This window comes from Sebastes fasciatus, chromosome 5 (assembly GCF_043250625.1).
Source record: "Sebastes fasciatus isolate fSebFas1 chromosome 5, fSebFas1.pri, whole genome shotgun sequence".
Taxonomy (NCBI): domain Eukaryota; kingdom Metazoa; phylum Chordata; class Actinopteri; order Perciformes; family Sebastidae; genus Sebastes; species Sebastes fasciatus.
The window spans coordinates 20,380,798-20,400,243 of NC_133799.1; the positions used below are offsets into that span (position 1 = coordinate 20,380,798).

The 19,446-nt window shown below is 39.2% G+C and overlaps 1 protein-coding gene across 1 annotated transcript; it reads right to left on the reverse strand.

The window, feature by feature from the left end:
* Window positions 1-1,812: 1,812 nt before the first annotated feature.
* tmem161a (transmembrane protein 161A) lies at window positions 1,813-11,032 on the reverse strand. The gene is made up of 12 exons (XM_074635636.1): window positions 10,896-11,032; window positions 9,758-9,861; window positions 9,282-9,365; window positions 8,902-8,993; window positions 8,521-8,677; window positions 7,970-8,185; window positions 7,081-7,224; window positions 6,857-6,970; window positions 6,536-6,710; window positions 6,290-6,386; window positions 3,768-4,798; window positions 1,813-3,092 (listed from the first exon to the last, which is right to left on the reverse strand). The coding sequence occupies exons 1-11, from the start codon at window positions 10,896-10,898 to the stop codon at window positions 4,494-4,496; spliced, it is 1,491 nt and encodes a 496-aa protein (XP_074491737.1). The 5' UTR covers window positions 10,899-11,032; the 3' UTR covers window positions 1,813-3,092; window positions 3,768-4,493.
* Window positions 11,033-19,446: the final 8,414 nt, after the last annotated feature.

A 19,446-nucleotide genomic window follows, 5' to 3' on the forward strand; every position in this document is an offset into this window, starting at 1 on the left:
CTTTCTTTAAAAGAATGTGACTCTGTTGTTGCCACAGCTTTTTTCATGTACATTCAATCTGAAGACAGATAAAATGCCGTCCGCTGTGTGGCTATCAAGCTTTCATGTGTCCATTTATTTAGTCTTCTTCACCTCCGTTCCGTCTTTTGAACGCACACACTCCCTCATTATCATGTCTGGCCTCTGTCAGGTGGCTCCCCACGCCGCCACCAAACGAGAGGAACAAGAATGGGCCACTTAAAAGCCCGGAGACCTTTATGTCTTCAGATATTCGGCACAAAAAAGGCTCATTTCCACAGCTGGTTTTCTCACAGTAACTATGCCAGAACGTTTTCTTCTGCTATATCGCTGAGGAGCATTTCAACGTAAAGCAGGGAGGAGCCCCGGTCCTCCTCTGTCGTCTCTCCTCCCTAAATGAAAAGAGGCTCTCACTGGGGTCATGTCTGGTCTGCTCCCCTGAGACCAGGCAGGCCCAGTCTGTAGGGCATGTCTGGGTCCTGCACACACACAAATCATGGTTTCTATAGCAACCACAGCCAGCCATGGCTGCCTGACTTGGCCCGCTGCAGTCCACAGCTCAGACTGAGGGGGGCCCCGAGGCCTCCAGCACAGATGCACATAATTAATGTGATTATATAGATATGTCAACCTTGTCACCTTTCAGTTCATCAGGCCGCTCGCTCTCACAGACCACGGCCACCGGCTCAGAGAGCAGCAGAGCTCCACCGCTGTACATCCTTATGTTAGATGTGCAAAGCTCAAACTGTACTCATCAATCATGATATATAACAATTACAGAAATAACACGTAACACTTAATTTTACAGGTCCGCAAATTTCATTCAATTTCATTTCATTCAAGTAACCTATTTGAAATTTCTTTGGAATTACTGACAAATTACCCCGATATTTACCTCAACATTTATCAAAAATGACTTTATAATAATAATGCTTTGTAATGTGTTATGATTGTTATAAATCATTATGAATATTTGCTTATAACTATAATTATACAGTGCTATAAGCAGATTATACTGCATTATAAGTATGTTGATAATGTATTATAGACATGAGCATCATAGAAAGTGTTACCTTTAATCGTCACGAAAAAAAAAGTACACAACATCCCAATGCTAAATTCTCAAACATCCCATAACATATGGGATGTCAGATTGTTAACCTGTACCCTCCCAAATTTCTTCACTTTGTGATTGCTGATATCCTCCAGTGAAGCACGTCCCAGCGCACATAAAAAGACAGCGAGTTGGCCGTCCCCCCGTAACTTGGAGAAGCTTTTGTGGCCTTTGATTGGACGTGGAAGGCAAATGATATCACCAATAAATCACGTCAACATTCAGACAAAGAGCTTCGCTCTGGTGAAAGGTCACGTTCCTTAACTGTTGTTACACGACTGGCATGTAAATCTGAATGTTTTGATAATGTCACAAAGAGTATAAATCTAGTTTGAATGTTTTTAGTCTGCTCTGACAAATGGAGAGGATTTGGAAGATTTCCAGAAAAAGATTAGCTCTTGCGGCCAAGTTGAGCATCCACAGACGTTATTTCTTCCCAGACTCTGGAGGGGCATCGGGTTCATAGTAATTATCAGTGATTAAAGAATGATCTTCTCAGGAGGTTGGGGGTCAGAGGTCAGGACCCAGCACAGCGGCGAGACACTCCATTGTCATGCATGATGTCTTTTGTCAATTGGAGCACCGACTTTTAAAAGGAAATGTTTTATCGGCCGTATCTCCCACGCTCCTCGGAGGGAGCGCAGAATTAAGTGGGAACATCAAACTGACATGAGACGGAAAATAATAAATGTTTTATTATTGAGCCACACAAACAAAATGTTCAGCCAAAAGTTTGCACACCATGCATTCAGAAAATCTCAAAAAGCAACATTTCCATATCAACTTCACAGTATAATGATTTCAGAGCATTCAAGTCAAATACACTATCTAAAAAAACAACACACACTTAAAATCATAAATTGCCACAAGCAGAATAAAGAAATGTACAGAATCACTGTATCATTTCTAAATAACAAAAGTTATTTGAGGCAATGCATCATAAATAAATAAATAAAAATCCAGACGCAAAACTGGTTCAACGTAGGCTTTGATTAATCGTACATGTACGTGACTAATTGGCAATAAAAACAGCAAAATAACTAAAAGCTAATTAAGAAACTGCAACGAAAAATGTTGCCAGTGAGTAGTGTTTGAAAATAGAAACAGAAATGGGTTTGGAGTGTTAATTTAATCTATTAACAGATTCTATTAATTCTAAATACGTATGATGAGGGAGAAAGGAGATTTTAAAATTGACTCAAAATCCCTGAGCTCCCAGGCACTTAGGAATACTGAAGGAAACACTTGAGATAAAAGCAACAGCTCTTCAGTTCTTGGCCGACACACAGCCAAACAACCTCAGCTGCGTTTAAATCAACAGGAAGGATCTTAGCTTTACTACACATTTGCAAACAAACGTTACAGCAGAAAAAAAGATAACAAAAAAAAATCATTTAGCACTCGTGAATCGGTTCCTCAAGAGGGACAAATAGTCCCCCGCAAAAATACAATGTCATATCTACACAGGAAGTAAGTACTAATACTTACCCTGGTACCAATTAAACATCTTAAATGCAGCATTCATAATGTTCTATTAAGAACAATTCAGGTAACACTGGCATAGATACGTCTGAAAAGTTGCAGCTGAAATAGCTGGAAGATGAACGTGGGGTCTGTATCATGAAGCAAGATGAATGGGCTAGCTGGATCTCTTTGGGCTTGTTTTACGGTATCAAGAAGCTGGCTCAGCTCACTTTTAACCAAGGCAGATCACCATGGTAACCTATGCCCCTGAAGGGGTTTATTTCACAACAATGATCGGCTCGCTGTACATTATCCCGCATATTACACGGCTATTTACTTAAGAAATCAATAATTTGACACAAAAATGGTCCGCCAGAGTCCGAGATCAGAACTGCGTCCATAGCAACGGTATGTTATAAAGAAACAACAAACTGTAAAATGAGGTGATTGACCAATCAGAAGAGCTGTATTAAACAGTGTTTAATAAGGCTTCTTTCTGGTAACAGTTCAGGCAGAGAGCGGTACTGCAGCAAGGTAGACGGCGAGAGGCTTTCATGAACAGAAACCCACAAAATGATAATAAATTCAGATGAAGTTCTGTGAGAAGTTGATGGGGGGGAAAAGTTGCTAAAATCATAAAGAGTCCACAGTAACTGTAGAAAGCGCTGTGTTGTGTCGAAGTGGTGTTTGCGAAGAGAATGTCACTCAAGCCGCCGAAGTCCTTTCCTCCACACAAGGTGATATAATACTTTAACACGTGCAGGAGATGCTTGGACGGACTCAGAAAAAAATGGTGAATCTAATGTTATCGGCATTTGATCGGTAATTAGAGCAGCGCTGTTATTTTCATTGATTTGTTTAACAGAGTTCTGCTGACACAGACACCAGCCAAGAGCGGGACCTGTGGTTCATCACCTGCTTTAATCTTCTTTTCAACTAATGTTACAGTTCATTTTTTGACCGCCTTTTGAGGATGGCTCCTCTAAATGCTGTCCTCAAGCAGAGCGCTGCACACACACACATGCTGCCCAGCTGTCGCACATCTACGCAACTCATAGGATATGGCCTACTACTGTTGTTAAAGTACTGGTACTAATAAAATGGGGTATTGTACCATTTTTAACGGCAGGGTACTGCGATACCTTTTTAGTATCAGTATTCCGTGCAACACTAGTTCACAATGACAGAAAACAGCAACAAAATGTTGCTTCTGAAAGACTTCTGAACATATTTAAAAAAGGCATAATTCTTATTCTTATTTATATTCATACTTGGAACATTTGGAAATGATTCCTCCTACTTCTAAAGCTTCTTATCCTATTCTACTTGTGCAATTATACTGAATTACTACCACAATAACCTAATTTCCCAGTGGGTATCTCTGTGTCATATTAAGTAATCCTCTCATGGTTCTTTTGATGTTGCATGTAATTAAAAACTCTGCCTCTTTGACGTGAATACACCCGTAGCTGGATCAGTAAACCCAGAGTTAACGGAGCCAGTTGATAACCAGCTTTATGATACCGGTTATCAAAGATTGTTTATGTTTAGGTAACCCAAAGAGAGCCAGACTAAGTTGAATTTGCTTTGTGATATAGACCTCAGTTCTCTCTGTACATTTGTGTTATTGATACCAGTAGCCTGCTGGTTACAAAAAGCCATAAGGGCAACAAGGTGGCCCATATTGCAACAGACGGTGTCCATCACCTGTCTCCTCTCAACAAACCTCGATCAGAACTTCTGTTACAGCCACAAACAAGGTGCTTTCTGTCTGTAGCTGTGTTTTAATGAAATGTCCCCTTAGCCGTTGATGTGCTGTTGCAAAGGATACCTACAGACAGCAGAGCGCTAGGGGGCTGCATTCAGGTACAACAGTATGGCACTCCGTTTCCCTCGATTAGTTCTGCATAAGGTACTGGTGGAAGTAGATGCCAAACAGAGAGCTGATGACCTGGCAGGCAGCCACCCACCACGTCATGAAGGCGAAGAAGCCACGGAAGAAAAGCGGAGTGAGGACGGACCTCAGCGCTGTGAAGGCCTCTGACAGGCGCGCTACTGTGGCCTGGATGTCCTCCTCCATATCCTCCATCCCCTCTTCATCTTCATCGAGACCACCGGGCAGCACGGGGGCTGCTGTGGGCATCACAAGCGCTGGTGTCACGCCAGGGGGCTGTTCTCTACCGGGGCTCCAGGAGAAGTCCCCTGCAAGATCCGTAGAGATCAGTCAATATTTTGATTTTCAACTTGGGAGGAAAAAGTAGGAAAGTAGGCGCTCGAAGGAAACTATTTCCTGCTATGCTTCACTGACACTAAAACTTGACATTTACTGTGGTGGATGTTTCTAATATTTAACTCCACTGTAGCTGCAAATGTCTCAATGTGACATTACAGGAAACGTTCGACATCTTGGGAAATATGCTTTACCACTCTCATATCGGTCCTGTAACTGTCTGGCCACAGCCAGCAGCTTGTTAGCTATCCAGGTTAGAAACTCTATGCGTCGGTAACAAAATCTAGCAGCACCTCTAAAGCTCACTAATGAACTAAAACAGAAGTGTAATTACAGGAGGTTATGTGCTGGACTAGTTCATATTTAACAGACAGATATTGTGGTATCGATTTTCTCACCTAACTCTCCACAAGTGAGTGAATAAACATATTTCCCAAAATGTCAAACTATTCCCATAAATCAATATCTATTTTATTTATTAAGAACACGTAACAAAATAAATAAATTGAACGGTAAACATATAGCAAACTCTTTCTATACAAATTCTCAAACAATATCAATAAAATAAATAAATATTACATGTCCAAAAAGGAGCAGGAAGAAGTGTACACTTACATATGATACTACCATTTCTCAATAACTCAAACAATTAACTTAATATTTATCATATATACAACTCATAAACAATGACATTAATGCCATTATGTTCAACCCAAATATCCATCCACAATTAAAGGTTCTCTATACGATATCCAGAGCATTAATAAAGCATCAAACAGCTATTTGCTATGTAAAGATATAGAGGAGTAATGTCTTCCTGAGCAGAGAATGAAGTCGCTCTCTGTGTGTGTTGTAATGTGCTTCTCCTTGCTTTGTTGACATTGCCGGGCCGGCCGCGCATGCCTTTAAGCGCATGTGAGTGCATGTGAGTGTGCACCACTGGCCAACTCACAGCCGCCGCTCTGCACTGCGCTCATACGGCAGTTACAGCTGATAACGCCATCCCGACCGACGGTGTCGTTGCAGAAGCATAGCACCCACTGTCCGGTTCCCCCCCCCCAAGCTAACACGGTTAGCTCTGTCAGCACTGTTGCCCTTACTTGCACTGTTAGCACTGTTAGCACCGTTAGCTGCGAGCCACCGGCTCAGTCGTCAGTATGTTGAGAGCCGTGCAGAGGCAATAAAAAATGCTCCCAATCTCACATTTAGCATCTTTATCTTAAACAATTACCTCTCGTTCATCCTACTAACCCTTCCTCATCCCTATACCTCTTAAAAAATATATATATATTTTTTTTTACATCTTCTTGAACTGATTTATATATTTGGACTTGTATCCAAAATTCACCCTACAAATTGAAATACATATTTGAAATGTTGAGAGAAAGCACAAACACATATAGATCAAGTGTGGCTTCTTCCTCAAATGCATGTGTTTGTTATGGTGATGGTATTTTACTTACCTAGGGCCTTGAGTGCCAGTGTGGAGAAGAGGATGAGAAAAACAGGGACCAGATACTGGAGAGTAATTACAGTCAGGTAGCAAAAGATACGAGTGACCTGAAAAACACATTTATTCTCAGTTAATAGTTTATAGTTAGGGAGTTTTCACATCTCCACTGGCCAGTTAACCTTCTCTTTATGTAAAAACTTCTGAATTCAAAAGGTTCTGAGCTAAAGTTCAACCCTTCATTGTTCAAATATCTGACCTTCCTCTGAATGTCAATAGCAGCGATACGTCCGGCCTCCTTCTTCATCTGCTCCACCCACTTCTGAGCCAGATTGAGGTAGGCCTGCAGGTGGTATCGTGTCAGTGCGAGCCGCAGCACACACGACCCCACGATGATCCACAGGCGCATGCTGTCAAATGCTTCACTGGAAACTCTGCAAGCGAGAGATTACGAGAGGATCAGAAAAAAGTCAAATGTACCATTTGGAGGACATCTTGCATTAGTGGGTATTGTTTTGGTTTTGAGACTTGAGAGATTAGTTGGAGTGGATAAAATAGACAAATATGTATGTGCACTCACATTGTGACAGAGGTCTTCCCCATAGGTGCATTGGCCAGGAAGTCCCTTGCGATAGGTTTTATCCATAGAACCAACACAATGACTGGAGACAGGAAACTCAAGTGCAGCAGAATCCTGCAGGGAACATTAAATACCTCTAAGAAAGCAAAATACTGCCAATTCAATGTTTTTAATACAGCACTGAGTACATTGTTTGTTGCAGCGTTAAATGCATCAGTTCTTACTGGATGAGTGGTCGGCCTGAGTTCATCTGTATAGCATCTAGATGAGTCTGAGCCAGTCGCAGGCCGGGGAAGGCCAGGAGAGCACCAATGTAAGCACAGAGAGCAGCCAGACCGAGCTTCACTGTCAGCTTGGTCACTGGGATTCTGAAAGGAGTCAAATCAACAACCAAATGTTATGCTTTGTCTAGCACAGATATTTGTCAAGTTAAGTCTGTTACTGGCTCTTGTATAGAACTAAACTACGGTGGAATATTTCACCCTCAAAATGACTATTTGTATATCAATTACTCAGCGTGGGTTACCTTGAATTCTAGAGGAAAACTTTTCCTCGCATGCCTCCGCGGTGAACAGAAATAAAAAAATGGAGAAAAGTCTTGATGAATTAAAGTAAATGGGGGCAAAACTATATCAAAACATCTGTTTACAAACTCTCACACAAATCATGCAGTATAATCCAAGTCTCATTTATCTGGTCGTATGCTCACTTTGGACTCAAATGGACAAGTATCCTGCTCAAGCATGAGACTGTTTATGCAAAAGTGTTTTAAATGGTAACGTTTTAGGGAAGATGCATGGAAGTAGTGAGCATATGAGTGGATAAATGAGACTTCTATTATACTGCACAAGTTGTTTGAGAGTTTGAAAACGGATGTTTCGAGAACTGGAATTTTCTCAGTTTTGGGATTCTTCGTTCAAAGTAGAAGCATGCGAGAAAAACAAAGTTTTCTTTACGAATTCAAGGTAACACAGGGTGAGTAATTGACATACCAATGGTCATTTTCGGGTTGTATTATTCCTCTAATGCATGATGCAATGCCAATCAATATTAAATTATCACAACAAAGTATTATTTCAGTTATAAGTTGTCTTTGCAGGAACAGATACTTACGACCAGTCAGCGTAGCCCTGCTGTTTGACAAAGACTTCCAAGTTGTCAAAGAGGCTGGAAAAGCCAGACTCCAGGCCGAACTCCAGGTAGTCCTCTCTGACCACCAGCACCAGCATGGCCACGAGCAGAGACAGGAAGCCAAAGGCAAGGCACACCGAGCGCTCGCCGCCCTCTTCAGAGCGGAAGTAGTGGCTCATCAGAGTGTGCAGGGTCTTTCTGAGGGTTACGGGTTAAATTCAAACAAACAAGAGGAAAAAGGAGCATTCATCCAGTCCAAGACACCCCATATATTAGGCCACTATATATTTAGTTTATCGACTAGTTTTAAAATATCAAAAGTGTTTTTAATTTAACTTTTTACTACTAGCATACATCCTGATAAGAGGTTGCAATTTTGCAAATGTGACTTGATGCTTATGTTTGTTAATTGTTCATGCAAAAGGTTCAGAGACTGCAGCTGTAGAAGATGATTATGTATTATAGTATCAATCCGTATTGATGTTTACAGATTTCTCTGTCATGACAAACAGACTTTAAAAGTTGAAGGATACACACTGAAGAGGACAGTCAAGACACACCAGATGGCTCCGAGATTGACCTCTTTGCTGGCATCCACAACACTGCCGTAACACTCCGTGATCAGGAAGACACCCGTTGCATAGACTGCAAAATCTACCAGCCACTGGTACTCCAGGAAAAAACGCAGCACTGAAAGTAGAAACAAGAAAAAAACAAAACATTAGTTTAAGTTTATTTTGTGCTCTACCTGTTAATTAAAAATATGATCCATACATCGTTTTGAGGCGCGGACAATAAAAAAATGTAAATAATGTAAATTGTGGGTTTGGCATTGTGGGTCAATAGCTGAGCTTGAGCAATGTTTGTACTTGCACAATGTCACTGTGATATAGATAAAGGAGTGTTTATTTTACCAAGAGCGTCAATGGCGTTGATTGGCGCTTTCTCCAGGTGAAGGTCGATGTCTTTGGGCACAGTGAGAGGCTTGCTCTCCCCATTCTGTCTCCTAGAAAATCAAACAAAGAAGACAGGACTATGTTAAAAAAGCAAACAAACAAACAAAAATACCTGCTGTTATTGAGTTTTACAAGAAGAGAAACTGAGAGAGGCAAAGACCAGCCTGACCGGAGCAGCATGTAAGTAATGTACAGCATTTTCAACAAAAAGGTAAAACTCTGTAGTGTTATTTCAGAGAGTGTATAAATCTGTAAATTAGATGTTTTTCAAGGCAATTTCTTCCTCTAGGCAGCATTGTTTTGTTGTGACTCCTTTCTGACCCTCCCCTAACTCCCACCTGTCTCTCCTGGTCTGTTTGGGCATCTGCTTCCCGGCCAGAGCACACAGCTCTCCTTCTGACGGGTGTTTGAACCGGAACAAACTGAAAGGAACAACAGGCACATGTTGTTGTGTACAAAGCACAGCACATTAAGATAAGATAAGATGAACTTGAAATTCAGGTGTCAAAGCAGCAAAGCGCAGATACAGAGGTACAGGTGTACAAAAATATTATAAAACAATAAATAGAAATACAGAATATACATAGTGAATGGACATAGTGAATGGACATGGCGTGTACCGTCCGTCAATAAAAAATACAATAAATAGATGTAATATGTGCAGTCTTTAAAATGGTATATGGGATGTAGTGTAAAGTAAGTTTCAAGTGCACCAGTGGTTAGGAGAGGTGGTTGCAGGTAGTGCAGATAGATGCAGATAGTCCATGTGTTATGTGTATGATGTATAGCCTTGATTGTAAAGGGTGATAATTACCTGCCGTTGCAGATGAGCCAGCGTGCAAATGAGCAATGTGGAGCCATCCTCTGCATAATGCTAGCAGCCAGCAAGCTGACCACCAGCTGAACCCCCATCAGCGCCTGTCAGGTCAGAGCAAACACACACACACACATTTTTAAGTATAAGATCTCCAAAACTCCCATCTTTTGGACATGAACAGTCAATGTGTTTTGTCAGTAGGTATGAGAGACAGTAGGAGTGTCTTGTCTACAACTGCTTCAGTCAGTCAAGACAGTATTTAATGCTGACTCAGCATACAAGACCCAAGAGAGGTTCAAGAACAGATAGTTTGTGCTACACCAAAGACTAAGTTAGTCCACACATTATCACAGGCTGCAGTTAGACAGGTAACATTAGAAGTTTTATTTATTTTTTATTTATTTATTTGCACATATATAAAACTGCACAAAATCCAGTCAATGGAAAAAAAAAAAAGAAATGTGTGAGGAGAGGTCAAGAAGCCACAGGCTTATACAAAGGACCTCCCCCCAACCCCAGGAGAAAAACAACAACAAAAAAGGAAGAAAGATCTAAACTAACATCATTTTAAAAACACAACAAAAGCTAAACAACAAGAAGTACACAACATGTGCAGAAAAACCTAACCAAACAGTGGAAAACAATCCAATAAAAACAATGAAATACATACAAAAAACAGTACAGAAGGAAAAAACATATCTAAACATATCAGAAGATAATTAGACCTCATGAATTAAATGTGATTTCCTTTTAAGATGTTCTTTAAGGATAATGAGCTCTTGATAACATGTGTTTAAGTTAGTTTGCTAAAGAGCTAACTAACAGTAACAAGACATTATTTAAGTTCAGCAACCTCAAACACAGACTGTGTTGCAAGCTCCTGCAAAATGAATGAAAGATAGCAAATGTCTATGGTGCTAAATTTAGATAACTTCCCCACCTGTCAGTCAGATCAGTGAGCTGCTGCTGCTGCTGCTGCTGCTGCTGCAGACATTAGCATGTTAGCTGTTAGCATTAGCACACTTAGCTCTCAGTCTCCTAAATACAAAGAAAGTTAGCTCGCAGGTGATTTCTACAGCCGGTTGTTAAGACTAGTAACTACCTGTCGGTGTAACTGGTGTGTGAATTAACTCACCATCTCTTTTCTCGAGAGAAAGACGCGGTTAAAACCAGATTAGCTGCTCGAGCTGCTTCACATGCAGGAAAGTCTCAACAGCTGAACCCACTTCTTCTGCTGCTGCTTCTTCTGCTTCGGTGTCGGTAAACCAGCTTAGAGGTGCATTACCGCCACCTCCTGGACTGGAGTGTGGAGCATTATTATAATAAAATAATAATAATAAAATAAATAAATAAAAAAAACACAATAAAATACTAATTCATAATTATTATTAATAATAACAATAATAATAATTAAATTCTCTCCATTATTCCTGTTGCCCTTAAGTAATTAATTAGAAGATTGTGTGCTTTTTTAGCATGTCTTTCCTAGCAGATTCCCCATTGTATTATTTCCATCATCTACTCCTGAGTCCCTTCTTTCTTTGTCATATTTGTTGATAAATAAATAAATAAAAAATAAATAAATAAATAAATAAAAATAAATAAATAATAACAATAACAATAAAAAAATAAAAAATACAAATAAAAATAATAATAATAATAATAATAATAATAATAATAATAATTACATTCTCTTCATTATTCCTGTTGCCCTAAAGTAATTAATTAGAAGATTGTGTACTTTCTTAAATGTCTTTCCTAGCAGATTCCCCATTGTAATATCTCCATCATCTACTCCTGATAGCAATTCCCTTCTTTCTTTGTCATATATATATTTTTTTATTATTGCCTTTATTTCACAAACTGGTCATACAGGTTCAATTACAAAGACATGCATGTGCAAAACTTTAAATGGAACAACAAGACAAAATAACAGATGCCAGGGGATAAACAGCTTACAAGTACAAAGCCAGGGAAAATAAACATTTAGATAAATATATTAAAGGAGGTGCATAAAGTTACCTTCTTAATAGCTTTTTTGTTTTCGGAGGAGAGAATAAATTTAATGTATTGTTTGGTTTCATGTTCAAAATTTAGGCCTGTTTTGAAAATAACAAGGTAAAATAAAAGATTAAACTATGCAGTAGCCAGTGAAGCAGTCAGATGTAGCAACATCGACATCTGTTATCAGGTTGTTATTAATAATAATAATAATAGTAATAATAATAATAATAATAATAATAATAATAATAATAATAATAATAAATAATAAATAATAAATAATAGGGATCTCAAAGTGATTTAATGCTGCGTTTGAAAGTTATTGCTCAAAAGAAAAACAATATTTAAATGCAGGACAATTACTGAGTATTTTTCCATTGCTGTATACTTTACTGTTTACTAGCCTACTAGTAACACCCTTGTGCCTGTCGTGCTTTGTATTGACAGTATTAAATATGTTGCTCTATTGTAGGCTACCTGTTTTTTGTAGGCTATTGCAAAATCAAGCTGCACAGTGAAAGTACTTTGGACGTGCTAAAATCTGTCTAAACAGTCGTCTTACTGTACAACAGCCATTTTTAAGATGGGCGAAGAAAGGAGTTGATACAAAATGATGGATGGTTATCTAGGTGCAGGTGGGTTCTTCTTCCATTTTTCGAGGAATGCAAGCAGTACTCAGGGCAGGGTACTTTTGTTTATGGTCAATATTCCCCAAAAAGGATGCAAGAATTGACCATTAATTAAACATAAGGCAATAAAAGACAGTAGTGTCCTTGTGCTGTCTGTATAGGTGCATATGCAATATTCATCTTAAAGTATGATTAACATATGATATGATAAGTATCATAAGTATGATAAGCCACTATTAATGAAACCACATGTGATTTAATTGGCATTAGTGTACTGCAATGAGCATATCATTTCAAAATTTTGAAAAGAAAAAAGGAATATACACACACATTTAAACCAAAGAGGGTAGGTGTAGAATAAAGAAATAAATAGCTCTCACACTGCAGGGCGTTGATGTCCACTTAGGCCTATTTATTACACCTGGGTGACATTTCAAGCACAGCTGCTCTTCATCAGACTAAAGCGAAGAGCAGCTGTGTTTGAAACGCCGCCTAGGTGCAATAGATAAGTGGACATTGGAGCCCTGCAGTGTGCGAGCTATTTATTTGTTTATTCCATATTTTTTGTGGAAAGCCAATAACCTGTTTCATAATAATGTTTATTTTATATATAAATGCAGGCAACAACATTCAGATAGACTATAACTCAATGTGCCCCCTCCACCTGTGGACCAAACATACGCCCTTGAGTTTAACCTCTGTATTGTTAATGAACACAAGCTATTCTCAGTCTCAATATTATTTTATTTCTAAAGTTCATGAGTGCATCATTAGGCTACAGAAGCCATGGAGGAACAGTGCTTTCAGTGGCTCATGTATGACACAAAAAATATTGTTATAATATGCAAAATATTATTAAAAAGACATTGTTTTTCTATATCACTGTTGGACATACAACGTTTTTCTGAAAAACACTGAGCAGACAAGTGAACAAGTTAAGACATTATGTCTTCCACATAAATAAAACATCAAAAATAAAGTATATGTAGCCTATTAATGTATCCAGCAGAGCATTTTTAATTTCGCCAACATGCTCCCACTCCTCATCTCTAATTAAAATGTAAAATGTTATCCGTCTTAGTTCCTTGTTCTTCCTCAATACCCCTGAACACCTCTGTGAGATCCTCCTAATGATAATCTCCATGTTTCATGCTTCCACCATCATGTATCTTAACATTTCATTGGATGGAAACAAACATTATGCAAATAGCAAAGCTTAAAGTCTCAGATATGCTCCTCTTCCTCTCTACTTTGGTATTAAAACACACAGACACCAGGGAGGGGGGGATTTTGATGTAATCATGAACTGAAGTATTATTTTTTTTTCCATTTAGATGGATAAAAATAAGGAAATACTTTATAATACCGACTTCGTTATCTTCAAACCTGTAGACAAAAGTTTATATCTTTGTAATTTGTGTCTGTATTATGTTGTGTGACCTCTGAGCCTCAGATTATTATAAACCATGAGGTGTTTGGGGACGACACAGCCCTGGGTGCATTGATGCATCCTCCGTGTGTGGTATGCTTGGTCACTCTGGATCACACACACACACACACACACACACACACACACTGGCCTGTACATGCATTATAATGTCAGCTCATCCTCTGTAAAGCGGAGGCCCGTGTGCCTCCAACAGAGTGTTTCCAGCCGCACGCCCTCCGAAAGCTCTTTTACCAAAAGCCATTCACCACATTCAAATCTGTGTTTAGCATGTGCGTTCATGTTATTTGGGTGGTCTGCAGAAGTTGATTGAATTCCCACTTTCTTGCTAATTGGTGGCACCCCTTCTGCTGAAGATGTGTCTGATCCTTTGCCCCCTGAATTTGCGCACAAGAGCATGACATTTCAATGAGAGCTGTGAGTTTGATCAAATGGAGCTTTGTGCGATGGAGCAACAGCCTCTCCGGTGGGCATGTATTTATGCACCAGCGGGCAGGCATCTGTAAACATAAATCACATGAAATTAGTTATTCAGCTCAATATCAAACTCTGTGTGGTTGTTTGATCCTCATAACTCCAGCCTTTACCCTGAGGCAATTAGTTTGTGACATTGTGAGCGAGGGGGGAATGGAGCGATCACGTTTTAATTAGGATTTCATTTTTGCATATTATCTTTATAGAAATAAAGGTGCTTGTTTCTCCATCTCTTGCCGCTGCTGGAGATAAAACACAGTATGTATGGAGTGATGTGACAAAACAGTGCATTTGACAATGATATGACCTTTTTACATGCACATAGTGCAACTTAAAGTCAAGTCAAGTAAATTTGATTTGTATAGCCCAATATCACAAATCACAAATTTGCCTCAGAGGGCTTTACAACCTGTACAGGATGCAACACCCTCTGTCCTTTACAGTACGACCCTCTCATCGGATGAGGAAAAACGTAAACCAAAAAAAAACCTTTTAACAGGGAAAAAATGGAAGAAACCTCAAGAAGCGCAACAGAGGAGGGATCCCTCTTCCAGGACGGACAGACGTGCAATAGATGTCGTGTGTACAGAGTAACATCATAATGAAAATACAACATAGACAATCAATATGACAAAAAAAAGATACATATAATGTGAAACACCTATGAGGAGATGGATCCAGGAGATGTCAAGCAGCTTCCAGGCGTCTCCAAACAGATAGAGGCTGAGCAACACGACCTCCTCTCCACCATGGAACCTAAGAGAGGACCAGATTTGTCTTTTTAGTTCACAGTTGCTTTGGTAATGTAAACGTATCAGAATCAGAATCAGAATCAGAATGGTGTTTATTGCCAGGTGTAAGAGGTATACACTAGGAATTTTCTTTGGCATTTTTGGTGCGAGACAAACAGTACAATATAATAACAAAAGAATGGATAAAAACAAAAGAATAGATAAAAGAATAGATAAAAACGTTAGAATAAAATAATAAAAATGTACAATTTACAAATTACAAATAAGCTATAAATGTATGTTTCCCATGCCAATAAGTCCCTTTGGACTAAAGAGATGTGTGTTGTTTCATTCACTGCCATAACATCATCTAGCATGTACCTTTTTAATGCCAACATTTCCCATCGATCACAAGCAGCAAAAAATACAAAGAAATAAGTTACAGGGTCGGTAATGTTGAGAAACCGGGAAGAGTATGCTAGACTTTAAAAGTCATACAACTAAAGACATAGGGCTGTGTGTGATTCTTTGTGGAGAAACTCAGTTTGAAAGTTCTGTCCATTAAATCAACCAATCGATTAGCCGACAAATTTGCGTGAGTGTTAGTTGAAGAATTTCTTTGATCGAGGACAGCCCTACTAAAAGCTCAGCCCTGCAACACTGACAGTCCGTCCCTTCAGGCCTCCCTCCAAAGCCACTCGCCCACAAATATCATTATGCACATCAACAACGAACATGGCTATTGTTAGTACTCACAGCTATCAAGCCAGCAGCTTCTGGAAGACTCTGGTAGAGTGTGCGCAGGTAGACAGGCAGGTAGGTAGTTAGCTCGTCCAATCATTTCATTCAGCTCGAATGTAATGATTGGACGAGTTTATCACAGTCCTGCGGCAGCCACAGATAACGTATTTTTATGCCTCCGTGCTGGCGACAGCCGTGGCTGGAGGCATTATGTTTCGGGCTGTGTCCGTGTTCAAATTTGGAACAAACATCCATATGGACTCAGTGATGAACTGATTCAAGTTTGGTGGTCAAAGGTCACTGTGACCTCACGTCTGTCCCATTCTCCTGATGTCTCAGGAACGCCTTGAGCGAATTTCTTCAGATTTGGCACAACCATCTACTTGGACTCAAGGATGACCTGATTAGATTTTGGTGGTCAAAGGTCACTGTAACCTCACAAAACACGTTTTTGGCCATAACTGAAGAATTCAAACTCTAATTATGTCAATTTCACACAAACGTCTAACAGGATAAAATGATGAAGTGGTGACATTTTGGACAGACATGGATGTAAACTGCAACTTGACTAATTGGCGGAGGCATACAACCGCGAGGCAGAGCATTTTATTTATTGATTGCTGTCGGGTTGTAATGATAATTTCAACAAATATAGCAAAAAAATGTTTTTGAAGAGCACTAACAACCTTAGCTTTAAACATTCTGTACATTTGTCTCTGACATCAAATTGTCAGTCACTCTGTGAGAAGAAATGTCTCTGTCTGGGTGGAAAAACACTTCCATAATCATCATCTTTGACACAAATGCTAATCCCTCTGCCATGTTAGCCATCTGTGGCTGAAGTGGCGGGGCAGAAATTACTGAGGAAAATGGACACAAATAAAATGCTAATTCACCACGGGCTACAAGTGGCTCCCCTCCCTCCGCTCAGCTCGGGGGGCCTCTCGGTTCCCACACCACTTCCCTGTGTCTCTCCCAGGGTGCTGCTGGGATACCGGCGGCTGCTTCGGAGCCCGCAGCAGGGATGCGGCCCTCCCATTGGCTCGTCTTTGTTTGCCCCCATGCATGGTATTCATCGGCTGATTTGAATATATGCAAATGTTGCAATGGTGCCCCGTCAAAGGAAACTCCCACCACCACCACCACCACAGTGTTTTTTACCCTTCATTTTCCCCGCTCTTTTGCTTTTTGTCTCTCTCCTAACTGCTGCAGTGTGGGGTGATAGCTGTGGGAACCAGCTATGTAGGGACAGATCTGCTTTGTCACAGGGATTTATTTAGTAGTGAGACTCATGACTGTTAATTACATAGGCATACTGTATATCATAAGGAAGAGAGAAGAAGAGTCTGTAAAGGTGATTCATTGTAATCCTTCAACCTGATCACTCGTTAATGTCTGTGCTGTATACGGTGGTGTAGTGGCGCGTATACGGGGTATATCCACCGCTTTTTTCTGGAGGTTTACAGTATAGGATACCCACCTATCAGCCAAATAGCCATTGGAATATATAAGAGAGTATACCCACTTCCTCCTTGGTAACCTATCCACCTCATCAATGACCACTACACCACTGGCTGTATGCAATCAAACCAAATATCACGGTTTTGAGAGTCAGATATGATGGTGCCAGACAGAGTGTGTGTCATGTGGAAAGCAAACACATTACATGTCTTGCTGATTACAATAATAACTTTGCACATTTTGTATATGTTGTTAGTTCAAACTTGCAGTCCAAGTTTCTACTAAAACTAGAATTACCGCCTCCCGGTTGTATGTCTCCGCCAGCTGAAGTTTACATCCATGTCTGTCCAAAATGTCATCACTTCATCATTTTATCCTGCTAGACATTTGTGTGAAATTGTCATTATTAGAATATGAATTCTTGAGTTATGGCCAAAAAAACGTGTTTTGTGAGGTCACAGTGACTTTGACCTTTGACAACCAATATCAAATCAGTTCATCCTTGAGTCCAAGTGGACTTTTGTGCCGATTTTGAAGAAATTCGTACCTGAGATATCACGTTCAGACGGGCAGACAACCCGAAAACATAATGGCAATAAAAAAAATTATAAAAAGACAAGAACTACAGTGTTTAAGGCTCAGTTTTGTATTACTTCAAGGCAAAAAACACACATTTCTGGAGTTATTAGTTTTTAGATTTAAAAAGCAATCTTGCGTGGTGTCACAGCTGCAGATACAGTCCTTCCTCTGCAATGGTCTATACATCACAGTAGAACTGGGCATTAGGATGGATACACACGGATCATACATCATGCATACATGCTTCATATCTGCATATTCACTCATTGCATCTGGCCCGTCTGTTTTCCGGGTCCAGATTCAAACAGAAGAATTAGCTGGGCCTGACTCTGCTGCCATGTGTTTACAGTATAAGCCGTCACTTTGGCTCGTCCTCACACACATTCTGGATTTGGACGACATGACTCGTTGCACACTTTTATACTGTAATTACACTAATGTATGCTGCTAATTCTATATAATTCTATTGTTTGTTGCATAGATGATCCCATGGATGATCCAGCATGCACAGATGGGCGATGTACATGCACACACAAAGACATACACACAAGTGTCATTTGGCACGTAAAGAATAGCAATAGGCTTTATTTTACATTAGCTTCTGTTACCTCTCTGTGTCAAATGAAAATATGTTTGCACAAATGTTCATTTACACTAAATGAACGAAATATTAGACATCTCTCCCTTTACACAAACACTGATTTATCTTTAAATTTATTTATTCCTTCCTTTGTGATGGATGTATATTTTTTTATTAATTTAAAATAAATATATAGAATAATGGCTTTTACCTGGACTCACCTCATCATCCTCATGCTTCATGAAAAGAAGAAGATCCTCATGTTTTGTCAATGCAGTCAGAGAGGAGTTTAACAGGATGCAAATGCAAGTGTCTCAATGAGGTTTCAAGCTTCAAGGTTCTTTATTTGTCATTTGTCAATTCAAGCAGAGCAGTCGTTTGCAATGAAAATCTTTAGTCTCAGGGTCCTTCAACAATGCTCATAAAATATGTATAAATGAAAGGGGGAATCACACAAGTAAAAGTAAAAGCTAAATGATAATCTAAGGCATAAAATAGTGCAGTTAAAATAAATATAAACATAAGTAAATATATAATAGTAATGTAAATGTAAATCTGTAAGTTTGTAATTTTGTGGAAGACAGTATTTCAGATGGGAAAACTGAATGAAAACAGGATGTAGTGTATAAATGCATGATGAGAAGTAATATATGTACACAGAGGTGTACATTTAATATGTATAGAGAAGTAGTAAAAACACTGGATATAGATAATTATAATTATTTGTATTAAAATAAGAAAAAATGCCTATATTAATGTATTTATTAACAGTCAAATCTGTTTTTACTCCACATATTGTCATTTTTAAAGCACAAGTGTGTATAACTTTGTCTTGAAATATCATATATATATATTATATTATGGTACTGTATGTAAAAAAAAAAAACTTCTTTGTGAACTTGTGTTCTTGAGGATTGATATGTTGCTACACTGTTAAGAATTTCCCAGTAAAATAACAGTAAAGAACTGGCAGCAGGGTTGCCTTTATGTTACTGTAAAATTAACATTATTATACTGTCGCTGACATTTACAGCTTTGTACTG

Coding starts and splice junctions, on each gene's coding strand:
- tmem161a (XM_074635636.1), bottom strand. Junction 8,994..9,281: donor AAACAGACCAGGAGAGACAG/GTGGGAGTTAGG, acceptor TTGATTTTCTAG/GAGACAGAATGGGGAGAGCA. Junction 7,225..7,969: donor CAGGGCTACGCTGACTGGTC/GTAAGTATCTGT, acceptor GACTCCTTTCAG/AATCCCAGTGACCAAGCTGA.